Source organism: Leiobunum rupestre, chromosome 1 (genome assembly GCF_980474605.1).
Source record: "Leiobunum rupestre chromosome 1, qqLeiRupe1.1.hap1, whole genome shotgun sequence".
Classification (NCBI taxonomy): domain Eukaryota; kingdom Metazoa; phylum Arthropoda; class Arachnida; order Opiliones; family Sclerosomatidae; genus Leiobunum; species Leiobunum rupestre.
Window position 1 is genome coordinate 14,139,099 of NC_143384.1, and position 21,649 is coordinate 14,160,747.

The following is a 21,649-nucleotide window of genomic DNA, read 5'->3' on the forward strand; positions in this document are numbered from 1 at the left end:
CTTTTATGTTTCTTACTTGGTCTCGATACCTCGTAACGTAAAAGTACAATTCTTTTAAGGCATTTAAGTTGTCCACCTCACCGCTGTGGGCCTTGGCAAAGGAATAAAAGTAAATTTGTATTAAAAGGTAAATCGTAACCATTTTAATAATAATAATAATAATCAGTTAGGTGACCGGGTTATATTGCGTAGCAGAGTGGTGGCAAGCCCGTCATGCCAAGCGAACCCTACACCTACTATTACTGTTAACCCCAACACGATTTTATGGAAAGGTGCACTAGGCACGCACCTAGGGTCTCGGGGGATCTCAAAAATGACATAGCAATTGGTGGATCTTAAAATTCATTTGGCAGGTGAAAATACGCTGCAGGTTAATAAGCCTGCTATATCTCATGATGTAAATGTAGTGTCGCGTGCAAAAACGTCATTTTGAAATCGGTCAATAACAAGATGGCACCAAGGAGCAACAAACACAAGGAGAACGCAGATAGACTTTAAACACGCTAACGCAATGTTGTGTACAAATTTTATTGGACGAGCCCTTATGCTGAACGTTGTACGGAAAGGGGGAAGACAATTTCCGAATTTTTCCCTTCCGACGGCAGCAGGAGCTAAAGCGTCTAGCCAATGAAAAATGTACACAAGAAAATGCACGACTTCTGACGGGTTGCGTTCTTCTTGTGTGGGGTGTTGTGTTTGTTGCTCCTAGATGACACAGCCACAATAGTAGCCTCTTCCTCCTAGCACTCTAGATTTTACCCTTAGGTTAAAAACCGTGGCTCAGCACAGGCATAGGTAGATAGAGAGAACTAATACCAATCGAATGACGCCTGAAATTAATTTATATCGAGTGACGTTGAAGATAATTCGTCGATTCCGGGGACCTATACGGAGCTATAGACTATATGGACCTATAGCTTCCACTATATTATTCACCAGAACCGCATATATCTAAGAGGCTCCTGTGCCAGAGAAAGCTTCCAAACTCAACCCGAAAGACGTGGTTTCGAGTTTTCACCCAGTGAGGCGAAAAGGACTAACCACTCCGACACTTCCACTCTATCAACTGATTAAATTAAAAATTATCCATCAACTTACCACAGATAGGACTTGCATAGTAGTGTTTAATTCCGAATCGGTGACTGGAGGACTTATGGCGGTGTCTTGGTAGAACTTGGCCACCATCTTCCTGTACGATGGTATGTCTCTGGCAAAAAGGAGCTTATTCGACGGAGAATCCTGTCGACAAAGAATCAAAAACTCATCACTATTCCTCTTTATTACTAAATTCGAATGGTAAAATTGTTTAAAACGAAGATAGAGACCTTTCCAAGACGATGTTCGGTGGTGGAACAGGCGTCCATGAAGGTTTGCGCTATAACTGAAAGACAAGAGTCGACCACGGGACTTTTCTCGATATCGAACACGAAGTCGGGGTTCTTGACGACGTTAACCCAGAACCTCAAAGGAAGACTGTTGCTTTTCCAAGCGTAAACAACTTCCGGATCGGTGATGCCGTGGTGTTTGGCCGCTTCGTCCAACAGGTCAAACAACCACTTGACCGCCGACGGCAGCGCCTCGTTCACCGACAATATCGTGGACAGGAAATCATCGACGAACTTTTGTATCGTACCCTGAAGGAAAAAGGTTAATTAAATATTAACACGAAATTATACAGACTAAAGTTTTTTCCGTTTACTTTGGTAGATAATAGTCTAGTTAGGAATATTTCTGGAATGGCTTTGTGGCAATGGTCTTTGGAATCTTTGTCCTGGTGTTCGTCCATCGACTTGACCAAGTGCCAATATCGAATGGTTTCGTTCGCGTTTCCGTTGCGCGGGTGATGATGATGATGATGAGAATTGTTCAACAACAATTTACCATTGGTCAAATCTGACAGTTTCCAAATCAAATTAATATTACGGTTAAACGCCAACTTACGATTTAATTACTTACAATTCGAAATATGCTGTTCCCTCCTTCTGTTCTTCAAGGCCATAATCGCTGACTCTCTGATGCCGTAATGGCTTAGAGTATTCAGCTGCCTCCAAGGACCCACTGTCTTGGTGGTCAGGTCTTCGTCCGCCAATATTAAATGCCCGCCCCTACCATGACGCCATTCTACGGAAAATTGGTCAATTACTACGTGAATTTAAGGGCCAAATCGCTAAATTTGCAACTTACCCAAATCTACGTCCGACGTCAAAGGCCTAAGCGAGAATGGAGTATTTTTGTACACAGAGTCTAATATTTTCGTTTTGACCTGGTTAATCGTGTCGCAATCGTTGACTCTGCACTGGATTTTCTCATCCTGGTCTTCTTGAACTATTTGTATCGTCTGTTCAAAGATATTCATATTTAACAAGATAGATTTAAATGAAGTAGGTTAAACCATAATTACCACGGGGCTGTAGTCGACGTGTTCCCTGAGAAGACGCTCTTCGGACAAAGAATACCTGGCGTCATGCGTCACTGCGTCAACGGGACCTTTCTCAACTTGATGTTTGATGGCACTAAACAACAGGAAAAGCGAACCTCCGGCGTAATCTTTGATGTAATTATACATACACAGAGCCATCCAGTTGGTTAACATTTTTTCCACCACCGATTCCGTTCTGCAATATAGTGAGCGAGTGTCATTGGAAGATATGTCACTTACTCGAAAGAGTAACATACCTTCTGAGCATTAGTTGGGGATGTTTGGTCCCTATGTACTTTTCAATCAGTTTGAGCAGTAGTTCACGCAGTATTCTAACATAACAACACAAATCAATTCCTCATTCGGTTTATAAAAGTATTGTAGATAAATCAACGTACTCGGTTGCGTAGTCCATTTTCTCCATGAGTATGATCATAAGTAATGAGGCAACGTTGACTCTGTCGGAATTGTAACGAATTTAAGTACATTTAAAACTAATTTTACGGTACTATTCAACAAAGGAACGCACTTGTCTCGGATGCTGAAAGTTTTTTGATTCTCCAAAGTCTCAATGAATGACATCAAGAATTGTTTCTTGCAAATGAGCTCTTCGAACTGGGCCATGGCCAAATCGTAGTTATTTTGAGGGCCGTTTATCTGCTGTTTTTAACGTCATGGAAAAGTTAATTTCAATAGACATTAATATCAATTTTAACAAACAAAGTATATCTAACTAAGCCTACGCAAAAAGGTCAATATTTAAAGAATTCACCTTAAACTCTTGAATGAATGGATTTTCGGTCACTCCTGGAAAGAAAACTTTCATCATGTAGGTCTTGTGATCCAAAGTAGGAATGCCGGTTGCTTGTAAGTCGTTGTTCAAATCTGTCATGTCAGTCTGAAGCTCGGCAAAGGCTACAGTGGGACGAATTCAATTCGTTAAACCCGTAAGACGAGGAAGACCATTATTTTGGCTTACCTTGTTTACACTCAGACCGAACGCTGTTCTCCAACGTATCCATCTGCAGCTGGATGCGTTTGTACTCTCGTTCAGCCTGGGAGCTTTTATGACGCAACACGGCTAAGATGATTAAACTGAATAGGACCAGTACCGCCCCTCCAGCCGCCACGCAACCCACCGCTTCCGGGGGGAAATCGTACGTCTTGACCACCTCGTATCTCAAATAGCCGACTTCGTATCGAAGATTACTGCCCACGCGAACCACGACGGCGGGCAAGTTATTGTGGGTCCTCCGGCCCATTTCGTCCGTTCCCGGAGGTTGGACTTCGGGAGGAAGACACACCAGTTGCGCCATGCTCAACGACGTCAGGTTACAAGGCCGGGTGCCTATGGTGACGTTCACTTCGCTCTCCGTCGCGGCCAACGTCAAATTTTCACCCTGAGTGACCAAAGATACTCGGTTAATTCACGCAACATTCGACAACGACTTTTGGGAATCGAATCCAACTCACTTCTACAACCAAGGATTCTCCTTTGTACAACTTGACGGCGTCATTTCGGAAGGGAAAGAAACGGGGGTCGCTGACGTACGAAAGATTATCGGGCAAGGACGGGTAGTAGGTGCGCAATTCGCGGACAGACTGGACGTCGTCCATCACGAAACCTATCTTTAGCTTCAAGGGCTCCTCTCCGCCACTCAGGCGACTCCTGGTGGCCTTGGACGCTTCCGGTTTGACGGCCGGTGACGGACACAGCATGGCGGTCGAGTTCAGAACGCGACAAGACTAGAAAAAATTAAAAACACGTCATAGTACCAATTAACTCGTTCGATTCGAAACTTCCTTACCGTTTCGTTGACGATATCGTGTTCGTTATAGACAACCATTCGTGGTTGTTGGATGGACGTCAGGTTGGTACCCCAAATCAGTATGTTACGACCGCCACTTTAAAATTGAAGAAATACGTCGTTTGGACATATTTTAACGTTTTTACTACGGATTAAAAATACCTGAAGAAACTTTTGGGTGGATGGATGGCTTGAATGGTGGGGTCCCTAGTATAAAGGTACGGATTGGGATAGGTGATATTGGCACCGTCGATTCTGAGCAAGAGTTTGGACACGGCCATCGACGGCCGCGAGGATTTGGTCGTTCTGCAACTGATCTGACTGCTGCTAGCTAGCGAACTGCAAAAGACAGTTCAGTAAATTCGGGTAAGAATTTTACGCATTTAATTGCCCGAGGCTTACCGTTCAACTTTACAAGGAAGATCATCCAAAAAGACTTCGACTTTACTTCCTATGTTTAAATTGGAGCCTGATAGGTACAGACGCGTGCCGCCAGACTGGGGACCTTTTCGAGGGTAAATGCTTTTCAAAGTTACGGACTGAAATTAAATAACAAAACCAATATGAAGAAAATGAGTAACTTTATGGTGGAATTCAAAAACTGACCTTATAGTGGAATTTCTCTTGGGCCCTCGTGATACCAGCTCGGTTGCCGACCACAACCACCGCCGGCATCGAACCGCTGGAACTGGTACCTGTACGACAGACGATTCTACGACGAAATAAAATAACATTAATGTTAAACTAAATCGGAATAATGCGACCATAGTAGACGCTTCAATAAAAGAACCAGATAAAAATAATAATAATTATAATCCCAATCAAGTGGCCGGGTTACAATGCGTAGAGGGGTGGTGGCAAACCCTTTATGCCACGCGAGCCAACAGCTCGATACACTAACTATTATCGTTAACCTCAAAATGTTCTAAATTGTACTCAATAATAATAATTATGTAGACACGATTTTTATCCCATTTCACCCCAGGGTCTGCCAGTAAGTATCTCATTTGTTCCCTACAACTTTACGTCTTCACAGGCGGGTGACGTTTATCCTTCCGCTGAACGCTGAGTGAAATATTAGTTGGTAACCAGATTCGTCAGGCTATCCAAAGAAGTCAACTACAATACATACTCAAGTCAAACCAATAGGAGCGTTTTTTACCTTATTTCTGGTGAACAATTTTCAAAATGTAAAAACGGCGAGCGAAGACGCAAAAAATTTCGTTTAAGCCTAACGCAAGTTATTCATGTCGATGCTCTCACCATCGCGGCGATTTTTCCCTTTTGAAAACCAGGCCTTACAAGGACCATATACTTCCTAGATAATAGCTGAATGGGTTTTATCAAAGCGTCTATTACGTCTAGTCTTAAGGAATCCTGACCTCACTGAAACGCTGTATTCGACGGGCGTGCATTGAATGCCGCCAATTGTGATTTTATTCTGAATTTCTTCTTCGGTGGTGCCCAGGTTACTGCCTTCGATGGCGATCAAGGTCCCGCCCTCAATTGGACCGCTCAATGGCGTTATCTGCGGCAAATAGTGCAGAGGTTTTCATAAAAAGGTTAATTAAAAGAGTAAAACAATGTCTCGTACCAGGTCAATATGAGGCGGAGGACACAAGGCGACCGCCGTGTCCGTACAAGACTCGCGATAGAGACAAGTTCCGCCACACCAGGAGCACTGGAATTTCCGGTCTCTGGTTAAACACAGGGAACAGTCGCTTCTGCCACTGTGACTTCCCAGCAGATGGCATTTGTACAGCGTTACTAAAAGTTCAAGTCTTGGTTAAGTATCACTTCCGGTTTGAATAACGAAAAGCATGCGGTGATTTACCGTTCGTTTTGTCAATAAATGTGTCACCGTTCCACAGAACCGTTATGGTCGCTTGAAGGGTGCCATTTTCGGATTGGTATGTGTACTTGAGAATAAAAATATCATTTTCATTTCACTTTTTTAATTTTAAAACTAGTCTGTGGCGTATAAACCAAAAGAAAAAATATAAAAATTATAAAATGGACCCCAATTTTTGCGTTGAAAATAAAAAATTTCAATATTTTATAATTTTTTTGCTGATAATAAAAAATTACAATATTTTTATAATTTTTGTGTTGAAAATAAAAAAGTTAAAATATTTTATAACTTTTTGTTGATAATAAAAATTTAAAATATTTCATAATTTCTGTGTTGAAAATAAAAGATTACAATATTTTATAATTTTTGTGTTGAAAATAAAAGATAACAATATTTTATAAATTTTGTGTTGAAAATAAAAATTTAAAATATTTTATAATTTTGGTGTTGAAAATAAAAGATTACAATATTTTATAATTTTTGTGTTGAAAATAAAAATTTAAAATATTTTATAATTTTTGTGTTGAAAATAAAAATTTAAAATATTTTATAATTTTTGTGTTGAAAATAAAAGATTACAATATTTTATAATTTTTGAGTTGCAAATAAAAAGATTACAATATCTCAAAATATCAGACCATTTTTCACGCCCAATTTTTTTTCAACTCCAGAATACTTTTTCTTAATAACAAAAATACTTTTTTTTATTAATTGCAAAATATTTTTCTTCGACACAAAAATACTTTTTTTCCACACAAAATATTTAAATTAAAATTTTTAACTGCATGGCGTGTCATACTAGTCTAAACTACAAAAGACGAAATTAACTTCAATATGAAAGTAATAAATTTACTATTATAAACTGATAATTTAAATTAGTTTTATACATTAACTATTAACTTGGAGGTATAAACTAGGCCTATATCCAAAAAAAAACACGGTAACAAAAGTAAATAAGCTTTATTAATATAAAAGTACGTAACCTAAAAGTAAGCTATAAATAATTATAAATCCAAAATAACTTACGACATTTTCAGCGCACACCACTTTGTTGTCGCGGACTTTGGCGAAAACCATTTCTTTGGCTCCTTCAATTTCAACGACGCATTGAAAACCCTCCTACGTCACGGAAAAAGCAAATAAATAGAAACATAAGTAACATAATAACAATTAGTATGTCAATTAGAATACATTATCACCGGACTGATTTTCGGAGCTATCAAGGTTTAGTTATCATCACAGAGCCCCCTAACCTAATGTGAAATCTACTACTATCATAAGTAACAAAATAACCTTAGGCATGACACATCATATTGCTAAAATGCCAATTTTCTAACCAAATTTATTTTCGACACTGACCCTCTGCACAGCTCTGATTTGGACTCGCATCTGAACTGAGTAGTATATTATCTATGGCACTAGTATATTTCTATTTGGGGCATATTTTAGACACTAGGGGGCTCTGTTCTAAATGAAACCCGGATTGCGCAATAACTAAGACAATCTGATCAGTTCAGTGATTATAATTATTATTAGGCCCAAGTCATCTAGCGACTTTTAAATCAGGTGGCTGCGCTATTTGTCATACTTATGGTTATTATGTTACTTATGCTACTATCGAGGACGATAACAAGCGACTCAGTTCGAGTGCAGGTCCCAGTCGGAATTTGGCGAGAAATTTAGTGTTATAATAAAAATAAGAAGTGTCGTCATACTTATACTTGTTATGTTACTCATGATAGAAATAAATTAAAACGGACAAAATCTCATTATAACCAGAGAGTCAATTTTCTAAAATTAAATTAAAAACCTCTTAAAAAGGGTTACAACATTAACCTAACGTAATATTCGCATGTACATCTTTATACGATATTTCGCGTGCTTGCAAAAATAACAGAAAAACACATGTACATTTTAGCCACAGTAGACTAGCGTTTTTAGATCTAAAAGGAAAAATAAGGTTCGAGGGAAATTGCCAAGCTATTATCGGTTTATCGCATGTCTAAGGATAACCAACTCGCGGTAATGGCGATTTACGTTTCGCTAGAGACTGGACCCAAAATAAGGCCCAAAGGGTTTAATTTCACGCGCGTTATTGTCGTATACTTCTGTATACCAAGGATGCATTCGGCTAACGGGGAATGCGCAACGGCAACTATTTCCTCTGTTTTCCCCGTGATTGAAAAAAATACAATATTTTATAACTTTTTTGTTGATAATAAAAAAGTTAAAATATTATATAATTTTTTGTTGATAATAAAAAAGTTAAAATATTATCTATAATATTTTAACTTTTTTATTATCAACAAAAAATTATATAATATTTTAACTTTTTTATTATCAACAAAAATTATATAATATTTTAAATTTTTTATTATCAACAAAAATTGTATAATATTTTAACTATTTTATTATCAACAAAAAATTATATAATATTTTAACTTTTTTACTATCAACAAAAATTATATAATATTTTAACTTTTTTATTATCAACAAAAAGTATGTATACTTTTTGTTGATAATAAAAAGTTAAAATATTATATAATTTTTGTTGATAATAAAAAAGTTAAAATATTATATAATTTTTCGATGATAAAAATAAATTACAATATTTTATAATTGTTTTTGTTGAAAATAAAAAATTAAAATATTTTATAATGTGTTGAAAATAAAAAATTAAAATATTTTATAATGTGTTGAAAATTTAAAAATATTTTATAATGTGTTGAAAATTTAAAAATATTTTATGTGTTGAAAATTTAAAAATATTTTGTGTTGAAAATTTAAAAAAATTACAATAGTTTATAATGTGTTGAAAATTTAAAAAATTAAAATATTTTATAATTTTTGTGTTGAAAATAAAAATTACAATATTCAATTCTCAAAAATATCAGACGATTTTTCACGCCCAATTTTTTTAATCACAAAAATCCTTTTTTATTCCTTGCAAAATATCCTCGGTTTACACGAATCGTATTACAGGAGGGAACGCGGAGGGGCGTGGTTTTTCTGGCGGGAATCATAGGGCGAACCCATTCTCATGTTCAACCGAATGAATTCGTGCCTTCGTGTACTGAGCAGGACGAAGCAGCTAATGCTTTTCAATAAACGTTTTGTTTTTACATCGTTTTCTGTCGTATTTTCCGATAAACTCTTCGCGGTCAGCCGTTAAAAAAATTGTGTAAAGACCTAAATGACCCTGTGCATTATGTCCGTATTGTTTCGCAGACAGATAGGTGTAGTGAAAAGGGTGGACAGTTTAGCTTTACGAGTGGTTTCTTCGATTCACGTGGCGACATTTATATATGAAAATAATATACGGGAATAGTTCTCCCTAATAAATACAGATGGCGCTGAAGAAATGAAGCTAAAAAGTGGGCAGTTTAGATCTACTATATGTAACATAATCACAAATAAGTATGCGTCTGTATGAAAAAATTTCAATGAGACCTTGTTTCATTGGAACATAAATGATGTACAATTAGTGGACCGTAAATGGAAAATGATATTACTTGCACCATGGTTACCTTACACCAAGGTTACCATGGAAACCAAATATCGTGATCGCAAGGCGCGAGACAACCAAAGTCAGGAATTCTGACTGTTTTACGTCACGGACTTAGAAGTGACGTAATTTAAGTCCTATCCCGTGAACAAGGTTTCACTAACGAGTGGTTGCTTCGCTTTCAAGTGGCGAGATCTGTATACGGCGAATAAATAATTAAGAACTAATACAGATGGCGCTGGGAGAAAATGAACCCAACTTGGAGGGCTGGTCTACAACCTTGTGGCAGCCATTCCGCGTTCAAACTCTTCATATTTCAACTACTCAGCCCTTAGAGCAAATGTCGGCTCTATCATTGCCACCGGTATTTTGAAAAGGCCTTGAATCTTTCCCATACTTCGAAAAACCCTACTTTACTGGAGAACGTGGTGCTATCTATTAATGGCAAATGAAGCAAAAATTTAAAATAACCAAATGACAACCTAGTGAGAGAGCCATTGTAGAGTATTATACTTAGACAACTTATACTCTACTTAGTGGACTTTAAACTAAATTATATATATATATATATATATATATATATATATATATATACATATAATATATAATATAATATTGTTTATTTATGTTATTGACCAATTTACAAACGATCCAATCAACGCGAGGGTTACCTATAAGTAACGCCTTTTTTATTTAGACGCTAGCGACATCTATAGAAAAGAGTTTGGGTAGACCTATTTTTATCTAAATTTTCTATTTAGAAATTGGAATAATTAAATTGTAAATTTTGTTTTTGACTAAAAATTAACTGTAAAATGAAAATGTGGAAATCTTTTCGTGGGAGAATAGAATATTTTCTTACCAATGGATTTTGCAAATTTTTCACCCCGATGACGATTTCTTTGCCGATGCCATTGGGCAGCAAGATCTCTTCGTCGATACTGAAACTAGGGCAGTGTTGCCGACCTTTAATCAATGAATTCTGAGGATTCTACGGGAAAACGAAAAAATTTAATTAGAACCAACGCCTAAAGGATTATTTCAAAAGGTCACGCTGAAACGCACCCGTTCTCCGACGATGACCCGGTGCGAGCAATTGGAAGTATTGCTGACGCACATATTTTCCTGAACGCACCAGCTGCAAGCCCAATTGCTAGTCACGCAAGCTTTACACCTTAAAAAGACAATAACCACCAAAATCTCAAGACCGAGGGTTAAGAAAAAATGCAGTTAGTGCTTCCAACGGTCAAGTGTTCAGGGTAAGAAGTTCGTAGTTTGTAGATATCTGAAGATCATCAGTTAGTTAGATGAGGTTAATTTTTAGTTTTCCCCTATCCAGAAATCTGATCTGAAGTTGTACCCGATTCATTATCCCAAGTAACCGATATGAATTGATCTGAAATAATTTATCTGACCAGATTTAGTTAGCTAAACTGTTATTTTATATTAACGTTTAGTAGATATAAAATCTTGTGGAAGCAAATAAATAATCATTAAAAATTTCGAAAGAGATTTAATCAGAAGGAATGCGAAATCGATAACTGAGGGGCATCTGAAACCTTCTGTTTTTCAACTAATCTTATAATATCTGAGAGTTAATATGGATAATCTGATATATAATTTAAGATTTACCACAATTATTATCTCAGTTCAGATATCGTAATTTAATAATAATAATAATCAGCTAGGCTAATACCCAAGGCACCACCTTAGGCCTAAGTCGTCAAGCGACTTTTAAAGCCATTTATTTAGGTGGCCGGGTTACAATGCGTAGGAGGGTCAAAAAGTTTAGAAAAGGAAACCGAAGTACTCGGTTGGAAAACCTTTTAGACCAGTGTCGAGAGAGCTTGCAAACTGTTACCTGAGCATAGGTTGGAAGCGCTAAATGCTTGGTAATAAGGAAAAAACCAAACGTACGTTTTGTGGGCTGAACATTCGTAAAACGCGAAAGCCCTTTGTATGAAATCCGTGTCTGTTTCGGTGGATCTGACCGCCAAGTTGATCATGACATGATCTGCAAATGAAACTCGTTTTAAGCGCACGTTCGCCGTAGAAGCCAGTGAGCGGAAACGCGTGTTTGTCGTTTACCTTTGCCCGCTTTGATGGCCGGTCTGTTGGTGACCAGAGGCGACATGCAGGCTAGGCCGTTGCGAGTGACCCTGGCCTGGATGGGAGAGTTGTCGCCGAAAACGCAAAAGTAATGAGCGGCGTAAGGTAATTGCGGTAATTGGTTAATGACCAATTCCACCTGGAACAGACCGAAAATGAACCATTACGAAGAGTCGCGTGATCAACGCGGATAATTTCCAAAGAAGTTAGTTTAGTGCTCTACTAAGACTACCTCTCTTGACTTTGTTTAACGACAAAACGTGGCCGCCGCCGTGGCTAATTTTGGAATATTCTCCCCATGTCTGATACTCAGACACACTTAAATTTACTGAGTAATTTTGGAATCTTTTTGCCATGTCCGATACTCAGACACACTTAAATTTACTGAGTAATTTTGGAATATTTTTGCCATGTCTGATACTCAGACGCAGTAAAATTTAGGGAGTAATTTTGATAAATTCTTTCCATGTCTGATACTCAGAAACAGTAAAATTTAGGGAGTAATTTTGATAAATTCTTCCCATATCTGATACTCAGAAACAGTAAAATTTTGGGAGTAATTTTGATAAATTCTTCCCATGTCTGATACTCAGAAACAGTAAAATTTAGTGAGTAATTTTGTAATATTCTTCCCATGTCTGATACTCAGACACATTCTTTTGCGCGCGAAAACAAACACGAGCAGACGGAAATGCCTGCTATTCCCAGATCATAGCCAGCTTCGCTTTTACGTGCAAGCACGGCAGGGCGTAAATCACAATTGGCTGTGCCTCGACTACCGGAGTGTGATGGGAGCCTCTCAAGCGCAGCAGCGCCAACATGAGCAGATTAAGGTACTAACTGGCGGGCTTTTCAAAAATAAAATCAAAATTTTCCAAAAAAAACTTTAGAATTTGATTCGGTTCACTTTAAATACGGCTAAAAAGATAGTTTTCTAAGGATAAATACTAGGAAAAACTCCAAATATCCAAAAAAGGGCTACATAGTAACTAAATTTAAAAAACCTGACTCTTACAATCTTTAGTTAGAGTGCTTTGTTATTTTCAGATTTTAATTATGTAAATATAAGTGCGAAACTTTACTCATTTATTAGTTCAATTTTTAAAACAAACCTTTGTATATAGTGACATAACGATTACTTATTGCTTAAGTTAATATTCCATTTATAGTATTGTTATATTTTGAAATAATTTCCAATTTATTCAGGTTTCCTTAGCTATATACAAGAAATCGAAGGTAGATCTTCATGCTGATGACCATATTAATAAATTTTCAGACACTTTCATTATATGCATGAATAAATTTTAATGAAATTATTTATTCTATTATAAAATACTAACTGAAATAATGGTAGAAACAATGAAAAAATTACGGTCTAGTTATAACCCACCCTAATAGCCTTAAGTTTATTATATACTAAGTTAGAATCCGCCATAGATCTAATGTTAACAGCGATTTATCCCATCAAAAATCAGAACCTATAAACGTGACTCCCTGCGGCGATTTTTTGCCCCATCTTTTTAGCTTCTTCAACTTCCGTCGTACTCGGTAGCGGAAACTGCTATCTCCATGGCATAAGTTAGCACGTAGAGCCGAGCTAGCTCTAACGACGCTTCTTTTAAATTTGACACGGCCGACGATGGGTTTGTTGGCTGGCGAAATCCTTGATTTGTAGGAAAATTTAAACGAAACAACTAATGTGTCAACATTTTGAAAGAATATTTTATTCATTTCAATATGAACAGGTCAATATTGCCGTAAAGTCAGTGTTTCCACTTTGCGGCGAAAAAGGACGTTTTCGGCGAAAACTGTCTCGGTGGGCACCATAAATTTTAAAACCGGCGAAAAGGCGAAAAAGCGGCGAAAACCATTGAAAACGGCGCAAATTGCGGCGAAATTATTTTTCGATATTTTCAGTCAGAAAAACTAAAAAATCGTCGTCTCTGTAGTCCCTCTACTCTGCCCCCTATGTCCGCCAATTCAATTTTTATATATACCAATAAAAAATGTATAACATTTGAAGAAATAAAATGTATTTTTTTATATAAAAAAATATTGCCCAAATCTAAGATTGGAAATAAAGAGAAGTAAAATATGCAGTGACACTCACTAAAAAAATTAAGGTAAATCTATGGGGGGAAATTGCGGCGAATTCGACGTCTTGGAATAATCGCTGATAACACAAGGCCTATGTACGATTCTAACTTAGAGGGAGCTAGTATATTATCAGGGTTCATACAGCTATTGGCAAACCCGATTTCCCTGATAAATCCAGGTTTTTACACGAATATTTTCCTGATTTTTTCAGGTGCAAGATAAAATAAAAATAAGATTTACAGAGTAACTAATTTCATGATTGTCATTTAAGTTAAAATGATTCAATATAAATAAAGAAGAAATAAAGTAAAATCTTTAATAAGAAAAATGTATTGATGTAAATTTGTATTCATAAGGGCCAACTTTCTGAATCCTCATAAATTTCCCAGATTTTTACTAAATTATTGTAATTTACCTGATTTTTACTAAATTATTGTAATTTACCTGATTTTTACTAAATTATTGTAATTTCCCCGATTTTTACTAAATTTTGGTAATTTCCCTGATTTTTACTAAATTATGGTAATTTACCCGATTTTTTACTAAATTATTGTAATTTCCCTGATTTTACTAAATTATTGTAATTTCCCTGATTTTACTAAATTATTGTAATTTCCCTGACTTTTCTGTCGACAATCGAATTCCCTGATATTTCCAGGATTTCAAGGTTTTCCAGGTCTGTATGAACCCTGAATATAAACTTATGACATGGTGTATACAAAATGGTGGCTACCACATTTTGGCGCGAAACAAAGCCAGTAGAGAACGACTGTAGAGGTGTTTTACAACAAAATAAGGTGATAATTAGCAGCTTACCATGTGCATGCTGTTCAGAGGAAGGTGTTCGGGTATCACAGATAGAAAATCTATGCACTGCTGAGTTTCCAGAGATAACCACCGCGGGGAGCTGCGGTCGCCGAAGGACCAGGTGGCGTTCTGACACGCCGATTTGACCGTACACCTAAAAAAACGGAAATTAAAAATTATATTCTATTCATTACCATGTCGTCCCATTCTTAAAATTGCATCGCCCACCAGCGCTTCCTACCGAGATAATGGCGAAACATTTCCACTCAAATACAATCCACATGCACGTATCGTGTTTAAGAGATTAGGCCTAAGCTAGTTCGCTTACATTGCGCACGTATTTAATATTTTAAGTGGAAATCTTTCCAATATTGGACACCGTGGCGCTACGAGCGAAAGCACGCGAGTTAGATGCAGATCCACTAGTTTGTTTCTCCAAGATAACAAAGCATCATAAGTTTATAATTATGTATTAATTTCGATGTGTTCTTGTAGTTGCGAGTCAAAACGTCGCACGATCCCGCGATGAAAATAATCACGCGTCATAACGTTATGGCCGACCTAAACCCGTTACCATGGCCACGAAGAAATGCTTTATACCTCTATCTTTCAAGTGTTAAACAGGGTTGCTAAAAATATTTCAAGATTCAAATTCCCTGACCATTTTAACAGATTTTCCCTGACTTATTAAGGCCAAAATTTTTCTTTTATATTTTACTTTTATCAGACGTTAATAAATTTAGATGGACTTATATTTCAGTAAAAAGGTTATTGCAATGTTGAAAAAATTAGCCAAACATTCAAGGAAATAAATGATAATCGTGGAATTTGTCATTGATCTAGAGTTAAATTACCTTCAAAAAGTGCCCAGATAAAATTGAATTCCCTGACTTTTCCCTGAATTTTTACCAATTCTTAAAATTCCCTGACATTTCCCTGACTTTTTAGGCCTATTTTTAAATTCCCTGACTTTTCCCTGACGTGTGGCAACCCTGTTAAAATTTAACTGACAGTTATTTCTATAATGACCTCCTTTTTGGTGAACTTCAGACTTATGCCATAGTCAGCGCGTGCAGCCGTAAGATAATTTGTTTTTAAGTTGCGTATTTTTATCGCTAGAGGCGCTTATCAATTTCAGTATGACGTTAATTTAACGTATCACATATATATCAGTATTAATTTAAGTGATATGGCATTATTTTCTAACTAACTGATACATTTATTTTTAAACTTAATTTAGACAAATTTATGAACCGGATTTTTCAATTTACACAATCAGTAATAAATTCGACTCACTTATGAAACTAATAGTTATTTTTATAAATTAACTTGGCCTTCTTGTTTTAATGTTTGCAAGGCTTCGCGCGCGTGCGCTACGATGGTACTAATTATAAAGCTCTGTTTTGTGAGTAACATCATCATTTTTTATTTCTTGGTTTTTGTTATTTTATTTTAATAAAACGCCCTCACCGTAAGTGGGTAATCGCTTTTTTACAAAACCGTCAATCGGAGAGCTCGCTGAATTCGAATCTAGAGTACGGAGTTCTACAGGGTGTTTCAAAAGGTTTTGCGCTAGTAGGCCACACTTTGAAGCTCTCTGGCGCTCTTTTAACTCATCGTAGGAAAATGGGAAAAAACAGGCATACTTAAATAAAAATAATAAATAGTAATCAGCTATGCTAATACCCAAGGCACCACCTTAGGCCTAAGTCATCAAGCGACTTTTGCAGTCATTAATTCAGGTGGCCGGGTTACAATGCGTAGGAGGGTGGTGGCAAGCCCTGTATGCCACGCGAGCCAACAGCTCCCTACACTAACTATTACCGTTAATCACGACAAGTTTTAATGGAACTCACCCCCTACAACTCCTTCAAATTTTTACTGACGAAAAAACAAATTTAATCTACCAGTACAGACTACCTAATTATTCTTCATTTGACTTTTTAATTTTTATTTTTAAATCTCATAAAATAGTAAAAGATCAAATGAGGGAATTTTAATAATTTTGTTATTACCCTTCAACAGAGGTAACATACTTCTGATATTACCCTTCAAAACAGGTAGCATACTTCTAACATTACCCTTCAAAAGAGGTAGCATACTTCTAACATTACCCTTAAAAAGAGGTAACATACTTCTGATATTACCCTTCAAAAGAGGAAACATACTTCTGATATTACCCTTCAAAAGAGGTAGCATACTTCTAACATTACCCTTCAAAAGAGGTAACCTACGTCTGATATAATCTTTGACCATGCCCATTTCTCTAATTTGACCATAACAGACGCTACCTCTGAAGAGCGTGACGTCGCAGCGCCACTTAGTTTAGTTTAGCTGTAACATTAGAGACTTCTAGCGGTAGAATTTCAACGATTTCCAAAGAAACAATCGTCGCGCAGCTAAGAAATAGTGAATCTTCTTTGAAATAACTCTGTTCCTAAGTAATAGGAATCTAGGCCAACTGGGAATTTGGAATTGAAATTACTGGCACTCATCTAGTAGATATATTTAGTACAGGTATACATATATATTCCAGAGTGGCAAAGGTTTCGAAGAAGAGCTCGGAGCCTATAGAAAAAGGAGCTGATTTTGTGCCTGGCGCCGATTGGAAAAAGTACTCTTGTTGATTTAGAACAAATTCTCAGGTAGTATTATTAGAATAGCGGCGAAAGGGGGGGTAGTGAACGGGGGTCGGAGGGATTTCTGTAGATTCAATTTAGTAAATGGCCCGGAAGGAAGAAGAGCGCCCGCCATCTAGCGGAGAGAAGGGGCGGCCGAAAACAACCGGGGATTTTTCCAATTCAGCCACGAGCCTTTTTCCGTTATTATTCCTGCTTTTTTTGGGGGATCTCCCATCGGAGATTAAACCCGGCAAGAAAGGAAAAGCGGGCACCAGAAACATACGAAGCGACGCCCATCGACAGCCAAACCCTCAAAAGAATGCACGCGGAGACAATTTCTATCCGGGCTGGTTAGCTATAACATTAAGTCACCCGTTTCGGAAAGAGAGGAATCCATTTTATTTCGCGAATTTCTTCATAACGAGCAAAAATTGATTTCAACTTCCCGCTCTAGTTACAATAGGTTTAAATCAAGCTTTTATTATAATTATATAGATATTTATATTCATTATTACTTTTAAATTGGTGTCATTTACATTTAGATCAAGTTTTTTTTAACTCGGACTTAAGAATTATCCCATTTAAAGCTAATTTATTTGATTTATCACAATATTTCCGTTAGAAGTAGACTTCTGATATTACCCTTCAAAGGAGGTAACATACTTCTGACTTTAGCCTTCAAAAAAGATAACATACTTCTGATATTACCCTTCAAAAGAGGTAACCTACTTCTGATATTACCCTTCAAAAGAGGTACCATACTTCTGACATTACCCTTCAAAAGAGGTAACATAATTTTTATATTACCCTTCAAAAGAGGTACCATACTTCTGACATTACCCTTCAAAAGAGGTAATACACTTCTGATATTACCCTTCAAAAGAGGAAACATACTTCTGATATTAACCTTCAAAAGAGGTACCATACTTCGGAAATTAGCCTTCAAAAAAGGTAATATACTTCTGACATTAGCCTTGAAAAGAGTTAACATACTTCTGACATTACCCTTCAAAATAGGTAACACACTTCTGACATTACCATTCAAAAGAGGTAACATACTCCTGACATTACCCTTCAAAAGAAATATATTACATATATATATATATCTGCCATTACCCTTCAAAGGAAATGTTATATACGTATATCTGCCATTACCCTTCAAAGGAAATGTTATATACGTATATCTTCCATTACCTTCAAAAGAGTTATATTATATTATAGTTAGAAGAAATATATTTTTTCCCGTACGAAGCGTCAAAAATCAAGCCTCAAAAAGCAGCAACAAAGAATAGAAGAACGCAAGTACCTTTTTTCCAGCGAGCACCATCCGCAGTAAGGGTTCCTCGATTGGAGACATTCGCTGCAGTCCAGGTACTGATGACACCGTTCGATGCGGACCTTGGACAGCTTGACCATCGAAACGAAGGACGTCAGCAAGGGCAATAAAGAAAAAACGAAGAAAAAGTCTGAATGTCCGAGCGTGACACAGTTCTCGGAGGCCCGCAGAAGCTCCTATTGTTTTCCCAAGAAAATCCTATTCCAGTGGTGTTACGTAAAGGGTTCCGGACGGCAATTCGAAGCCTTCATCTACGATTTGTCCACCGGCAATAACATTGTTCGAGAAATTGGACTGGATTCTGGACCTCTCACTACGCCCCACTTTTGACAGGGTAAACGACGAAAATCAACTGATATATCGCGTTCTAATTAAATTGTTCATCTTAACGCGTTGACTGTTGATTTCGAAGTGACCTACATTGCCGCGACTAGCGCAAATTAAATGGAATATTGCTTCTATTTGTTCCTTTAATATCTAAAGTGCCTGTTTTTATTCAAGGTGCCTAAACTACACGATAAATCAGGGTTTAAAATATTTTTATCTTTCTGTTCACTTGGCATTTTAACCAAATAGTCAAAACCGGAGCGTATTCATAAAAAAATTATTCCTTTTTGGGATAATTGAAAACTACTTCAGTTTTTGGGATACGATTAAGGGGGAAGACTACAGTGGCCATTGTCTACTTTCGCGCTATTTCAAGCTGAACTCTTTTAATTTTGTATTTTAACTTATAAAATTAATATTTAAGTGTAGAACAGCCTCTTGTTTAGTGCTTAAAATAATTTTGTCATTTTTAAATTTAAAAGTAATTAAGTTATTACGTTTTAATTCGGACCCCTGGAGCTAAACAAGTTGGGCAAGCGCCCAAACTACCTTTTAGTTAGGACCTTATATCTCGTTAACTAATAATATTATAATTATCAAAATTATTTTAAGCACTAGAGGAAGGTTCAGTCTAATAAGAAAAATATAATTCAATTATGTAATTGTTAAAACAGAAACGTTCAGCTTGAACGAAAAAGAGGCTTTTACTGTATTCTTCCCCCTTAATTGAAAACTACTTCAGTTTTTGGGGTCCGATAATTGAAAACTACTTCAGTTTTTGGGGTCCGATAATTGAAAACTACTTCAGTTTTTGGGGTCCGATAACTAAAAACTACATAAATGTTTGAACTACTTAAGTTGGGATCCGATAAATAAAAACTAACGTCGTAAGTCCGTTTTTGGGATAATTTAGTTCAAATAAATATAAAATTTTTATTATATTTATTATATTAGCTTATTTTTACAATGAACAGTTACTTTCAGTGGGAAATTTTTCAGAGGCTTAGAAATTATTTTTAAACTACCAAAGTTTAAAATTAAAATATACTTAGAAATAATGGAAATATTTGGAAAAGGAACGATGAATACGTTAATTAAAGAGGCCCTAATTAATTAAAGGAAGAAAGAATATTTCCATTAAACATAGTCGAAGGCAATTACAACCTCTTTGGGTTTAAGTGGCCCCAATTTTAGTCGAATTAGATATTCAATCTAACAGAACTCTGGCTGTCCACCCACCTTGGAGCATTTATAGACCACCACCAACGAACATCACGCCGCCTTTCGAACTAATAACTAAGTAAACCTAGGCTTCGCACGTTCCTTCAATTCATAATAAGAGTCCACCCAAAAAAGGCGCTCATACTTAAAACTGAATTTCTCCGAACTAAAAATAACTACGGTAATTAAGACGTCGCGCAAATTACCTCACAATTTTGATTAAAGACCTCCAGCACGCCCCCTATTTTCATTCTCCCTAACTAAAAACAATAGACGTGAATTTTCAAGTTAGGCCTAATGCGATTATATCTTTATCGTAGTTTCTTCAATTAATTGGTACTATTCATACTACGCCAAAAATACAAACTGTTTTGAGATTTGTTCCGTGCGTGTTATCGACTTATATTATTTCTATTGGGGTAGGTACATTTGTTCGAATCTCAATCGTCCGAACGGTGGAACAAATGTTCGAATTTCATTCGTCCGAACCGCCGAAATAACAAATGTTTCAATTGTTCGAATTGGACAACTTGTTTGTTTCATTCGTCCGAATCGGTAGCATCACTTGTCCGAATTCTGGCGCTAAATTAGTATTTCTTATTGCCGTTTATTTTAGGTCCGGATTTTTTTTTAGTGCAAGAATTAAAAATAAAAAACTACCTACATTGGAAATATCGTTGTTTGTTCAAGTTGTTTTTTCTTAATTGCTGCTATATCTATATATTGTATATTTTACTTCATATTCGTATTAATATCGATAATGGCAACTAACTTTAAATTTGTTGGTCGTTGTTTATGTTTCGTAAATTGAATATTGTGGATATATTAGGTTAGGTTAGGTTAGGTTCACGTTAATGTTACTATTTTCTTATATTAACAATATTTAAAAAGAAAACAACCAATTCCTAATGTTAACATAAGTTGAACGACTAAACCACCAACAAAAGTTGTGATAAATTTTTCGGGCAAATGAAATACGTTTTCGGACATACGATCCTGTTTTCCGGCATTCGGACAAATGATCATTCGGACATTTATACCACCGTTCGGACGAATGAAATTCGAACAAATGTACCCAAATCTTTCTATTACAGGGCCCCCACTCAAATCTTAAATTTTTTTATAGGAAAAATAGGATTATATTTCTAAAAATGAAGGAGTTTAAAGGACTATTTTTTACAAAATTATAGGATTTTATAGGACTAGATATGCTATTTCATTTACTAACTTTATGCATTTAAAAAACCAATCTATATTTAGAGAAATAAATCTTTGATTTTCACTTAAAAATAGAAACTATTTAACCATTTTATCACAAAAATATACTAGTAGCTAACCATGTTAACAATAACAAAAGTATAGACTATAATGACTTGGTATAGGAATTTATAATATAGCAAAATCTAGCAATTTCACTGCGTGGTTGGATTTGAAATACGCAAAGTATCAAAATTATAGGATTTTATAGGACTTTGGGGGATTTTGCAAAAAATATAGGATGTTATTTTTGAAGTATAGGGGTCCTGCTATTATACCGTTTATATAGT

At 36.2% G+C, this 21,649-nt stretch overlaps 1 protein-coding gene across 1 annotated transcript in view; it reads right to left on the minus strand.

Annotated features, from left to right (window-relative positions):
• LOC149961155 (plexin-B-like) overlaps window positions 1-21,649 on the minus strand; it is a 30,616-nt gene that overhangs the window by 2,304 nt on the left and 6,663 nt on the right. The window contains exons 4-30 of the mRNA XM_090175124.1: window positions 18,525-18,625; window positions 14,607-14,751; window positions 11,673-11,832; window positions 11,502-11,598; window positions 10,650-10,758; window positions 10,447-10,575; window positions 7,106-7,198; window positions 6,062-6,146; window positions 5,822-5,994; window positions 5,610-5,755; window positions 4,834-4,939; window positions 4,630-4,766; window positions 4,390-4,566; window positions 4,228-4,324; window positions 3,893-4,165; window positions 3,399-3,819; window positions 3,192-3,334; window positions 2,949-3,079; window positions 2,818-2,877; window positions 2,677-2,751; window positions 2,402-2,615; window positions 2,185-2,338; window positions 1,957-2,121; window positions 1,700-1,893; window positions 1,326-1,634; window positions 1,099-1,239; window positions 17-91 (exon numbers count right to left, since the gene is read on the minus strand). Of these exons, the coding sequence (XP_090031250.1) occupies window positions 17-91; window positions 1,099-1,239; window positions 1,326-1,634; window positions 1,700-1,893; window positions 1,957-2,121; window positions 2,185-2,338; window positions 2,402-2,615; window positions 2,677-2,751; window positions 2,818-2,877; window positions 2,949-3,079; window positions 3,192-3,334; window positions 3,399-3,819; window positions 3,893-4,165; window positions 4,228-4,324; window positions 4,390-4,566; window positions 4,630-4,766; window positions 4,834-4,939; window positions 5,610-5,755; window positions 5,822-5,994; window positions 6,062-6,146; window positions 7,106-7,198; window positions 10,447-10,575; window positions 10,650-10,758; window positions 11,502-11,598; window positions 11,673-11,832; window positions 14,607-14,751; window positions 18,525-18,625 (4,110 nt within the window). The remainder of the gene's footprint in view (window positions 1-16; window positions 92-1,098; window positions 1,240-1,325; window positions 1,635-1,699; window positions 1,894-1,956; window positions 2,122-2,184; window positions 2,339-2,401; window positions 2,616-2,676; window positions 2,752-2,817; window positions 2,878-2,948; window positions 3,080-3,191; window positions 3,335-3,398; window positions 3,820-3,892; window positions 4,166-4,227; window positions 4,325-4,389; window positions 4,567-4,629; window positions 4,767-4,833; window positions 4,940-5,609; window positions 5,756-5,821; window positions 5,995-6,061; window positions 6,147-7,105; window positions 7,199-10,446; window positions 10,576-10,649; window positions 10,759-11,501; window positions 11,599-11,672; window positions 11,833-14,606; window positions 14,752-18,524; window positions 18,626-21,649) is intronic.